We start from the raw sequence: 12,900 nt of genomic DNA on the forward strand, positions 1-12,900 counted from the left end.
CTTTCATCATTATTTTTTTCTGGGTTGAATACTTAGTGTGGGCCAATACCATCCGATTTCAGATTCCGCACATAACCAATATTTCGGAAATGAGTGTGCTTTTCTTGCTATCCTCTTCACTCTTTGAAATTGCAATCAGCTGCTGTTACCATCGCTGCCTGTACACACTTTCAATAATTTAACAACTACATTTCAAAATATAAAGCCCTATTTTCTGTATTGTTTTAATATTTATGCAAATTGGGACGATTCTTCTTACATACTCACTCTGCTCAATATTTTGACGTCCAATGTTCGTCAGCTGCTGTTACCTTCGATGGGGTGCATCTGGTGTAAGTGTGTATGTACATACATACATGTGTATATATGTGGGCTATACGAGTTAAAATGCATCCATCTTTGAATACTTTTGCAAATTTCCACATGCAGGCTACCACTGTAGCCGACTGCATATATTTTTTAAATTCTGCTTTACTTTAGATTTCTCAGCAGCAGCAGTGGCTGCAAAAATGTTTGCCACAAAACAAAAAAAACGCAAACACAACGATTCGAACACATGCATACATAACAACAGACACTGCGCAGGTTCAATGCACCTTCCAGAAAATATCATTGCACTGGGCTGCACCGCACACAGCAGCACGAACGTGCCTTTAAACATTTAAACAATTGAATTTGCAACAACTTCGATAAGAACAGCAAATGCTTTAAATAAACGTGTTTGTATGTACTCGCATATTCGAGAAACTCTCAGAGATTTCAAGAACTTTCTCACGCACACACAGCCAACAACCGGCATTGTGGTGGTGCCGGTTGTGCCAGAAAGAGCGCGAAACTTCAAGAGAGGGCGAGAGAGAACGAGAAAACAGCTTGTTGCTTGCGCGAGTGTGTGTGAGCAGGGCGTCGGTATAAAAGGCCGACGCAAAGGGCGACAGTTAACAGTTGCATTCGAAGTTCATGTTGTAAAAGCATCCACGTGAGAGAGCATATTTTGCCCAGACAAAGAGTTTAGTGAAAAGAAATATTAAAATGTCGCTTGTACCACTACTGAGCCTGGCTCGCGAGCTCGAGCATGACTACCGCAGCGCCTACAACAACGAGTGGGATCACTTTCTGGAGGATGACTTTGGTTTTGGGGTCCATGCCCACGATCTGTTCCAACGTCCGCGTCTGATGCTGCCTCACCACGGCTCCTCCTTGGGTCGCCGCCGCTTCCTGCCGTACGAGCGCAGCCACCACCACCACTCACATCCCCATCAGTTGGTGCCACGCCGTCAGTCAGGCGGTGGCCAGAACTCGCTGCTGCCGGCCATCGGCAAAGATGGCTTCCAGGTCTGCATGGACGTGTCCCAGTTTAAGCCCAACGAGCTGACCGTGAAGGTGGTGGACAAGACAGTAGTGGTCGAGGGAAAGCACGAGGAGCGCGAGGACGGGCACGGAATGATTCAGCGACACTTTGTGCGCAAGTACACGCTGCCAAAGGACTTTGATCCCAACGAGGTCGTGTCCACCGTCTCTTCGGACGGCGTGCTAACCTTGAAGGCGCCCCCGCCGCCCAGCAAGGAGCAGCCCAAGCCGGAGCGCATCGTTCAGATCCAGCAAACAGGTCCTGCGCACTTGAGTGTCAAGGCTCCCGAGGGTTCTGTAGCTGCAGTCGCCGCCGATGGCAAGACTGAAAATGGCGCTGGCGAAAAGATGGAGACGGGAAAGTAGACGGGTCGTAGAGAGAGGACCGGGTGAGAGGAGGTTTCGCTGGCGAAAGCGGAGTGTTGCAGAGCTGCTCGGAGAGTGCAAGACTAAAAGGATGCCGTTAGACCATCTCACACAGAAAAACAGACACAAACATCGTATTACACGCCCCAATACACACATGCACAAATACACACGAAAGGCACACTTGTCATCACATTTTAGTGTTAAGCGGTTTTAAAATCCCATTAAATAATAAACGCTTTGTATTAGTCGCTATAATTAGGCTACGAATATACATATGTATCTATGATTACTGGAGAATCGGATTCTCGCTTTGATATTATACTTTTTTTTGTAACAGAACAGCCGCAACACTCGGAGAGAATTTTGCATTTCTTTTGTGAGTAATCAAATAAAATATAAAGAAGAGAATTTCCAGTTGTCTAGTGTATTTTTTATTTCCATCTCTTGACGTTTCGTTGGCTTTTCGGTTCCTGCATTTGGATCTCTTTCCCTTCCAACAAACACCAAATCTCCATATGGATAATGTAATCATTTGCACATATTTATTTAAATATTTAGTACATAATAAAAAATTTAGTTGTCCCTTTTTTGTTTATTGGTTTCTATGCTCGTAACTCGTAGCGATCATAAGTATATACTGTAATGCTATAGTCTATCTCTAAAACGGCTTTCATTCATATCTTTCAGCGAGAGTGTGGAGCGGGAGAGAGAGAGAGGAGAGTAAGTAAGTGTGTAGTAGACGGGCTTCTCTCTCTCTCTCTCTCTCACATGGCTTCGCATGTTTAACCGCGAAAAAGCTTTTAGTGGTTGTCATGTTGCTGTTGTTGTTTTTATTGTTAAGTAAAAATGTTGCTACTTCTGCAGTTGGTTGTAGTTGTTGTTGTTGTTCTTGTTGTCAATATGTATGCTTGCATTTATGTATGTATGTAAGGATGTACGTTTGCATTTATGTATGTATATTCAATGACGCTTAATCACAGATCAATTTTTAAAATTTCATTTGACTTAGAAGTTAAGAAACAAAGTACACAATTCCCATCATCAGACCATGACGATCCTTCGATCCTTTCTCCATCATTCCATCTCGTACTAAATATTACTTTCGTTTGTTGGTTTTTGTGTATTTTTTTTTGGCTTTGGACAGCGGGCTGTGGCGCTCAAGTGAAATGTCTGGTGGATGTGGGATATTGGATGTGCTTTTGGGTTTGTGGATCACGAGTGCAGAGACAAATTAGCGACTAAAACTAGTTACATTCCACACATTATTATTCTTTCCCAATGAAGAACACATTCCACACCTGCTGTTATCGTATCGTACAGTATTTTTCTCCTTTAAGTTGTTTTCTTTGCAGTCTCAAATTGTTTATGGGGTTTGCTATAATATGTAAAACAAGGAGCAGAAAAGGGAGAACTAAGTGGAATCTCCGCTTGGCAGGAGTCGTTAAAGCAGGGCGTGTGCGGTATAAAAAAACATGTTCATCTGTGGATATCTTGTATAGTGGATCGTTGGTCGGTCTCAGACCAGCGATGAATACTTGAAAACAAAGGGGTTCGGGCGCGGGATGTGTATTGGGAGATAGAGAGCTCTTAGAGGGGGGGCTTCAATCACTTTTTGATGAGACTCTCGCAGCTGCTGCTGAGATTTGGCAACGACTTGAAGAAGAGGCGCGACCGATCTATTTGGGCATCGGCGGCACTGTGTCCCTTGCACCTGCCCTCCGGTCCAATGCAGGTTCCGTTGACGCCTCTGTCAAACGAGCGGTGCATGACCAGAGTGGGCTGCGGATGCTGACTGGCGTAGGCGGCTGGCGGTGACAGGGGCGACGTGGGAAGGTCAATGTCCAACACAGTGTCCGCTGCACTAGCCTTTAGCTTGGGGTCTGAGTAGCGGCGCAGTTCCTCTTTGCCGTCGCCCTTGCCCAGACAGTCGGCGGCACAGCAGCCGATGGGCTGGTCCGAGTCCGATCCCAGGATGGTCGAGTGGCGGTAGTCAATCTTTGGCGGCGTGCTGTAGTCGTACGGGTGCACAGCGGTGTCCAGGCCCACGCTAGGGTCGTTCAGCATATCACGGTTCTCCAGAAAGATGGACGAGTTAGAGTAGCGCTTCGTCTGGTGTGGCTTGTATACGAATCCCCCCAGCCCGTTGGCCACGGCATGCGACACCCCCGAGCTGATCGAGGGCGCCTTCTGTTCCCCGCTGCCTGCAAAGAGAGAATAGTACACATTATCAACCACTCTATTAAGAAAGGCGGAGAATCCACTCACCACTGAAGCTGCTGAGCTGGAGGGCGTGCTCGCGGCCCGTGTCTGTAGATATGCCGCTGGCACTGAGGTCCTGCCGCGAGCCGACACACAAATCAGTGGCGGAGCCGCGACTCGAGCCCTCCGAGTGCTCCAGCACGTTGTGTATGGAGTCGTGAAAGGGTGTCATGCTGCCCGATCCCTGGGGACAGGGCCGGAACGAGGAGATCTGCGACACCACGTCGTCCAGCGCCCAGTCACGGTCATAGTTATGCTGCGACTGCGAGCACTCAATGTTTGCAGCTACCGCCACCTGGCCCAATGGCTGTCCCGGTAGCTGCTGGCGCTGTCCCAGTGGGTCTTCGGTTTGAGTGCAAGCGCTGCTACTGCTATGCGGCACCTCCAGCTCTGCGGCCAACTGCAGCATGTGGTGCGGTGAGGCATTCAGCAGCCGCTGTTGCAGCTGCATCTGTTGCTGGTTCAGGCCGCCTGCACCCGCCCCGCTCTCCAGTGCCGCACAGCTCGAGTCGTGTGCGGCATGGGCTGCAGCCACTCCAGAGGCATTGATCTCCACCGCCCCACTGCATGCCCCACCGTGTGAAAGGGGCTCACTGAAATGCTGTTGATGACGGGCGGCCACTGGTGAAGGCGGTGCCAATGGATGGATCTTCTCCGGCGCATTCTGAATCAGCAGGATTCTGTGGAGGGGATAGAAAATAAGTTGCATGAGTGGACTGGCTGACTTTTTCACAGCTATAGCTATTTCTGTTGGGTGGAACTACAATGCCAGTCTGCCAATCCCTAGAAGTAAACGATCCTGTGATCTGTGTTCATTCAGATCTCTAACCATTGCCCCAAGCATAACAAATTATGCTTTAAACATATTAGAACCTGATATTCAAGCATTTTTCCTCATTGATTTATAGGCAACCCATTCCAAACGTAAAAATTAAGATTTCTGTGTGTAGTTATTCCCCATGCCAGGGATCCGTGATGCTGACCTGTTGCGTGCCTTCCAGCGGTGGCAGAGATGCAGATAGGCCTTGCACTGGATGTACATGAAGACGATGCCGCCGGTGAGTCCCACCGTGACTACGGCCAACTTTGTCCAGAAGGGCCAGTCTATTACGAGCACAGAGAGAACGTGTAATTAGAAGCTATAAGCAGTTGCCAGTAAATGACAGCCCAGCGATTCGGTTCACGGGGGGCCAAACAATTACACAATTACAGATATTCTGTGCACCTATCTGACCCGCATGAACCTAGAGCTCTGGCAGCTAATTGCGAACGAGACGTACCTATGAGACCATGTTTCACGTCGTCTGCAGCCCGCTCGATGAGCACACACAGCGACCAGATGACGCACAGGGCGGCCGCGCAATGGAACAGCACCGAACAGCAGAGGCGCCGCCGCTCAATGCCGGAGATGTCAAGGCTGCGCCACTGCAATGGAGACGAGCACAACCGCAATGGGGAGACACACATATCAACATCAACATCCACATCAACATCCGAGTGCAAGTCCAATCGATGCAGCAGAAGCCAAAACAATGCCAAGACGAAATGAAATAAATTAGATGCGGATTCAAATGGAAACTGGAGCCGGGGACTTACCTCGTTGAAGGGTTTGATCTTAGTGTGCATGATGAAGGGGAACTTGCACAGCTCGCAGGAATTCGTCTCGGAGGCGGTTAGCCATTGCTGCAGGCATGCCTGGTGCACGTACTTGAGGCTGCCGGAGCAGTAGCAGGGCGTCAACAAGGGATTCAAAGGATCACTCTCGCAGTGGCAGATGCGGCAGATGTCACCGCTGTTTTGCGAGGCCTGGCTGCTGCCAGAACCGAATCTGCAACATAGATTAGAATATCATTAGTTCGTCGCTTGCAAAGTTATGAAATGTATAAGGAATCCCACATTTAGAATCCTCTCCCCTCTATCAATCCAGACTGCTCGCTCATAACCATCAGAAATTTCTCGTTATCTGCCTTGATTGGCAGCACAAAAAGGCAGACTACGGTGCTCAGGAGGAGCGGCAGCAGGAGTCCAGGAGTCCTTTGTGCCCGTTGCCCTTTCAGCGATGTATTGGAATTGAAAATGAGTGATGCCTCAGCTTCTGTTATACTCATATATTAACCTCATTATGCCAATTACAATACACAACGAATGGGACAGTGCGTTTCAGCATTTTAAGTCACAGTTCAAGTCAAAATAAATGCCTCAAATTTCAACTAAATTAATCTGTTCAGAGTTCTGCAGAAGGAACATTATTTGATCGTAAATGTAAGACACAAAAGATACCGAAAATAGTGAATAATATCATGATTTTGTACCCATTAATGGGTTGAATTTTGAGAAGAATTAAGTCATCAAAAATACATATATAGTAATAATCATGTATCTATCGGTCGTCATCGAATTAAGTCACTTATCGAATAAGACATCGAGTTTTCCCAGAGGTTGAGTCAGCAATTAGCTAAATTCAATTATGGAACATCATTAAATTGAAAAGAGAATACATATAAACTATGGAATAAATTAACTAACCGAATGGCGATAATTAACGAATAAATGAATTTATTTTCCATTAATGCAGCAATCATTAAATATACAACACTGACGACAAATTAAATGGCGATCATTTAATGGACATAAAAATTCCGCGGAATTAACACAAATCTTGGGTGGGGTTGTCTTACAGCTGTGAAACGCACTGCACACAACCCCTTGGACCAATGTATGCACATATAAAATCATTACGCCTGATAAGCCAAACCAATTCCAATGGTTTTTTTGCATTCATTTTTAAAGCATAAATTAATATAAATGATGGCGAGCCCAGATACGAGTATCTACATATGTATGTATGTACATCTGAATAATGTTGGGAGAAATTTCAATGAAAGCTTTCATTCCGAAATCTGTGGCTTTGATTGAATCAGAATTGGCAGCTATTAAAACAAAGATGCCTCGAATGACGTACTGTGGTCATTATTTCTATAAATCACAAGTCGTAACATGGCAATACTCGTACCAATGGAATAGAATCTACAAAGCAACAAAAATCCCTACAAAATTCCCAGAATAAAACAAAACGATGTGATTTATGGAAATAAGTACCATGCACAAAGGTCAAATGGAAACGAAATGAAATCGAGCAGCAAGTAATCTGAATTTCGACGAAACATCCAACTATCAACAATGTATTTTTTAAAAATAATACTTAGCAACGAAAAACTTTTCTAAGCTTGTGCTTTAATTTAAGTTTATATATTGTTCTATTTTTTTTTGCAATCATTTATTTTAAATTTCTGATTTTCAGAATCGGTGCCTACATAAATTTCAAATTTGTTGACAGATTTTATTCATTGAGTTAAAAAGTTTTTCGACCAAATAATTAACTTCTAAGAACTGAAATCTCTATAATTCGTCTTGGCAGCCGAGGTGAAGAATGCGCATAGAAATCTGTGATTGTGTTACAGACCACATTGTTGACCCCATCATATGCATGCATACATACATATGTAAGCCCCAATGTAATCAAATGCATATTTATAAAGCATTACTTGGACTTTACGATGGGCCGATTCAATGGATGGTTGAGTGATTAGCATGTGTGTGTTTGTTTCTGTTCCCCTGCCTTTCGCAAGTGAGCATTCACTTTTCCTCGTTGAGGCTCCCCTTTCGGTCTGTGGCAAGCTCTCCTCTGGACAAAGGCAATTAGCCTTTGTTGGCCGCCCTATCATTATGGCTGAAACACACGCCTGCCCACCACCAACAACACCAGCACCAGTTGTGAGCCAGTGTACCTGTGTGTGGGACAGTAGTATCTAATCTAAGTAAGGGCCAGTGGATGGTAGAGAACTTTTACTTTCTACCTTTTATCTACTTCCATCTCCCATACCCTCCACTCTTTCTCTCTCTCTATGTGTGTGCTTGTGGTGGCACTTGTGTCTGCTTATATTTTAGAGTTCAGCCCGCAAGTGCGTGATTGAGTCGAAGGACACACTCTGCGAACAGGACAAATGGACAAATGGAAAGAGCCAAAGCCCAAGCAAAGGCAAAAGCAAAGGCTCCTACTAAACACATTTGTTGTGGCTGTCAACCGCGGCATGGTCATGGACGTGGACATGGGAGTAGAGTTGGATGTGCGGACATGTCTGATGTCTCTGTCTAATGCTCGTGTTTCGAGTCAATAGACTGTCCTTGGATCGATGAATCGCATTTGTGGCCTATACCGCAAAAGAGCTTACATGCTTAAGTTCATAAAGTACACAAATAAAGTACATATACACTGCAGAAAAAAGAAGTCAACTTTTGGAAAAAGTTAAAGTAACAAAGCATAGCAAATAAAGAAAAAAATGTAGTCATAAAGTGGCTTATAGAAATGACATCATTGGTGCACATATACAATATTATTGATGTCTTAAGTTTTGCTTTTTCAGGTGCCAGTTTCCCTCAGTGTAGGTCGTACATATGTTTGCCACTTAGATAGTTATCCTTTTTAGGGCCCTCCTTTCTGCTTCGATGGATGCCAGCCAGCCGAAGACGCCAAAACAACAACATTTCTATGCGTAAGTCGCAATTTTTATGACTTCATTAGGCTTTTGGGGGGCTCCAGACAGTCGCTGGCTGTTCCTACTTCTCACCTCTTGGTCCATGACTCCATGAGTCCGTGAGTACTCAGTGGCATACATACATTACATTATTCCTCTTGGGGGGAGAAGGCACTCAACAAATTCCACAAATTTTCAACACATTTAGATCGGAAATGTCGATTCAAAGGCATGAATATAAATAAACTCATGTACATACATACATATGTACACGTACGCGTTCGATCACTCAGTATTCTGCAGAACGTGAGAGAGCAACCGTATTTCCTCAGAAAGATTTATCATGGATTGCGGGGTATTACTTGCCAAGAAATTTCGCTCTTTTTGGACATTTCATATAACAGTTTTTAAATTGTACTTTATCAAAGGGCATCTATAAGTACGGACAAAACAAACATTTGCAATGCTATCGCATTACGCCCTGAGAGGAGGGACAGGCAGGTGGGGGCTAGGGTTTCAACAAAAGTCGAAAAAAATAAAACAATACGAAACTTTTTTGCCCCTTCGGGTCTTGGGTTTCCGTTGCGAAATGCAGTTAAGCATTTTTTTGTTCTGTTGATTTGTTGATGGTTTCCCTTTGCTCCACAGTCGCTTCCGTTTTCCAAGAATATCAGTCAAAGTGAGCCTATTCTTTAGTTCTGGGAAGACTATCAGGAAAAAAATGTATATTATACCAATAAAATAGAAAAACAGCACAAGCTACAAATCTAGACTACTCGCTACTTACATGCATAGATCTACAAATGATCATATACATATGCACATTGAAAGACTTAACTCTACCAAATGGTAGCGTAGCTCTACATATCTCTCTTTTCTATCAATCATGCAGGGTTTTGGAATGGCTCTTTTGTTGGTTATTCAACATATGGAGAACCGAGCCAAGTAAATGTACAACATTGTGTGTATTTTTGCTATCTTCCCACTGTTATCGATGGCAAACACAATAAATAATCAGTAGAGTTGTTCGGATTATTGATACGCGTAGTGTTGTCTTTACGAAACGCTTCAGGTAGGATGACGATGATGGTGAGCAAACCAAGTGGTGGGTAAAACCTATTCCATCATGATGGAATACCTCAACTGGTAGCAAAGATCACTCTTACTCTACAGCTTACTCTCTCATTCTCTTCGTTAGACATTCTATAATCTTTGCTTATACTTCAAGCTATTTAATTTCAGAGAGAGAGAGAGATTCAAATCTAGGTTGCATTTAGCCCTCCATTGTACTCAAATTTAATTACAACTAAATTAGCGCATTTTATTTTGTATTTCATTCCAGTAACAGTCCAACGAAACAGGGCACGCCCTCACCCTACCGACCAGATCTGACAAATAATCGTGATATGAAGACTGGGGTGACGGGCCTGTGGGGGGAGTCGGATCCAACTGTTGTTGTGCTTTGTTTTCTCAGAGCTTTGATATTTTGCGCATTATTTTTTGTGTGCTGTGCCTGTGTTTCGGAAACTTATTTTTAAGTCCCAACTGGTTTAAGTTCGAGGTAATGCCGGGCAATTAATGCAAAAGTTATACAGAGCGAGAGAGAAAGAGCGAGATGGGGGCGCCAAATATAATGAGGTGCGCACATGGAGTTTCCTTTGTTTGGCAACCTATTCGACAGTACAGTAGAACATCCGTACACCGAACTGCCACCAACAACAGCAGGGGCAACTGCGTGACTCTATTTATGGGACTTTAATTGTAGCAATTTTTCCATATAAATCTATATGATTCTTATCCATTGTTTCCATTTTTCCATCGTTATGATTACAAAGAAGTGTCATAAATGGTCATGCTGCTATAGACGACTGTAAATTTAAAAATGCTTTACGAATTCTATAGTATGAATTGGCGAGACTGTCCGTTCTATTATGACAAATTTTTACAACAAACTAACGGCAATGAAAGCTTTAAGAAGATGTTTTCAGTCTGCACTCAATCTTTGAGTCTTCTGCAGAAGTTGGAGTGTGACTAGTTCCACTGTACCTGCTAGAACACACCCTTCTCTCTACCGCTCTCTCTCTCTCTCTCTCTCTCTCTATGTGAGCCATACAACAATAGTTTGCGGAAGCCTTATCAGCTGAATACCCCGCTCTGCTCCACTTTACATTTTCATTATACTCTGTAAATATTTGGACGTAATTGCCCAAGCCAAAGCTCTGGCCGTGCAACATGTTCGCACATACATACATACATATATACATTCATACTCGTATACGAGTATTATATGCATTTAACAGCCACCACAGTTGCCAATATTTATTCAACAGAAACAAGAGCGAGAGACACATTTCAACAGCTCAACGACAGATTAGATTTGTGATGTGTGGCTGTGCCGTGCTGCTTGCTTTGCTGCTGGTGATAAGCCCTTCAATGTGCGGACATGTTGGAGTTTCCACCGAGAGAGTGTTGACGTTGACGGGTTTCGTGTCCGCCTAGATTAAAACGTCACAGCAATTGCAATAATTATGGCTGGCAAATATACCCAGTTGCGATCTCTCACACATTTGCTAAGGCATGCAAATCTGAGCGAAAGTGTTGACCCGACGACACTGAATAAAATTTATATATCAATCGCAACAAATTACCAATTAGTCAAGCAGATAGCAGGCGGCAAGCGCCAGCTGTCGGTGTCCGGCCACTTGACACTTGAACAACATTATAAATCCAAGTACTTTGCATTTCAAATGGAGCCGATCTGAATAGATCTTGTTAGATAGCTAATCTATCGCTCCCCCAATGAATATCATTAGTTGCTCACTTAATGGTTGTCATTAAAAGGCGCTAAGTGTTGAATAAAAGGGAATTTTAATTTGCGTTTGAAATGGAGCAAAATGAATATGACCCAATCCGCTTATGAATCAGTTTGTTTGAAGAAATCATAAAGAGGTTCTGGCTATGCATATCACAGTGTTGAGATTGTCGACAGCTGGCTGAGCGCTCCAATTTATAGAGCAATTTGTATTTTGGGGAAATCTCTCTGAGTCACAATCCAGAGCCAAAAAAAAAAAAAGTGTTTTACTCCAATCGAGTAATTTCAACGGAATCAGAATGTAAACGCAATTATCAGCTAAATCAGTAGAGAAAACACATTTATTTCTACTCCCCAAGCGTTCCGTTGTCGTCTCCCAGCTATAAATAAACAATGGACTATGACGATGGCTGATGGCCGCGGTCCGATCCAATCCGAGTGCCAAGAAGAGAATGAAATGTCAGGTCCCGCCGCACCAATACCGCTCCCATCACCCACAAGACCCCATTCAATTGCGTGCATGCACTTATTTCGGTTTCAGTTGTACTTGAATGTTGGCCCCAGAATACTTAATTTATAGGGTTCTTTTGCTGGCTGCTGGTCGTAATGAATATGTTTTGCCGTTGCACGCCAAACTATGCGACACTTGGCCGTGTCAAGGGCACGACACGGGGAGGGATAGACAGAAATTTTGAATGGTAGGAACGCACACTCACCTGACATTGGCATAGTGCTGACCGGAATTCCAATCCACATGCTCGATGTCTGAAGACGTTTTGGCGTTATCGCAAGGCATCGCTCGTCCGTTCCGGGGATAATGAATGGGGGCGCGTACTCCTCTCTTTAGATGTCGGAGATCGCGGCAGGGTATCGCATAGTCGTGCAGACTACGGGCTGTTTCTCTTTGGGGCTGTGACCCCTAGGGTTCAGTTCTCTTGTCTTTGTCTTTGATGCGCGCTGGATGGCTGGGCCTTTTGTTTATTTTTAATGATAAACAGATGCTGCGTCCTCTGGCTGCTGCCGCTGCTTTATTTTTAGCAAACTCAGCTTGATATTTTCCCAATTTCGCTGGCTCTTAGTTCTCTTGGTTTTAGTTCGATTTTTGCCAAGCGGATCCGCAAATCTATTGCACTTTTAAGTTCTTTTAAGGCTCAACGCAACACCAACGAACTTCTGCAATCACTCTTTGCCTCTGTGTTTGTGTTGGTGCGTCTATTATTATATACTTTTGCTGCTGCACAAAGAATGGTTTCTTCGCTCGTATTGATATTTTCCCCTTTGTTGAGGCCGTGTCACAATGCTTTCGGGCCCGTAACTTGTTAGCTTTCACAAATTATATATATTTTTCTCACTGTCCATTACAAGTTAAACACAAAGGCATCCTGATTTATCCAGGATATGAAATTTTCTGATTTCGGACAAAAAAAGGTCGTCCCCGTTGTTTACGTCCGCCGCGAAAAAATTGTACAGTGTGACTGCAGATTCATCTATGAAATAAATCGTCTTATCCCTCAGATATATACCGTAATATACCAAAATATTGGCATATATACCGATAGACCACAAATAATGAAATGA

At 44.0% G+C, this 12,900-nt stretch overlaps 2 protein-coding genes across 2 annotated transcripts; one reads left to right on the forward strand and one right to left on the reverse strand.

Annotated features, from left to right (window-relative positions):
• The first annotated feature begins 961 nt into the window (after positions 1-961).
• LOC111064806 (heat shock protein 27) lies at positions 962-2,124 on the forward strand. The gene has a single exon (XM_022352591.2). It carries the CDS (start codon positions 1,030-1,032, stop codon positions 1,711-1,713), a length of 684 nt encoding a protein of 227 aa, XP_022208283.1. The 5' UTR covers positions 962-1,029; the 3' UTR covers positions 1,714-2,124.
• A 573-nt stretch (positions 2,125-2,697) lies between these two features.
• Positions 2,698-12,799, reverse strand: LOC111064799. The gene is made up of 6 exons (XM_022352574.2): positions 12,039-12,799; positions 5,572-5,803; positions 5,256-5,400; positions 4,959-5,079; positions 3,982-4,655; positions 2,698-3,917 (listed from the first exon to the last, which is right to left on the reverse strand). The coding sequence occupies exons 1-6, from the start codon at positions 12,116-12,118 to the stop codon at positions 3,322-3,324; spliced, it is 1,848 nt and encodes a 615-aa protein (XP_022208266.1). The 5' UTR covers positions 12,119-12,799; the 3' UTR covers positions 2,698-3,321.
• Positions 12,800-12,900: the final 101 nt, after the last annotated feature.

Source organism: Drosophila obscura, unplaced genomic scaffold, assembly GCF_018151105.1.
Source record: "Drosophila obscura isolate BZ-5 IFL unplaced genomic scaffold, ASM1815110v1 contig_208, whole genome shotgun sequence".
In the NCBI taxonomy this organism is placed as follows: Eukaryota; Metazoa; Arthropoda; class Insecta; order Diptera; family Drosophilidae; genus Drosophila; species Drosophila obscura.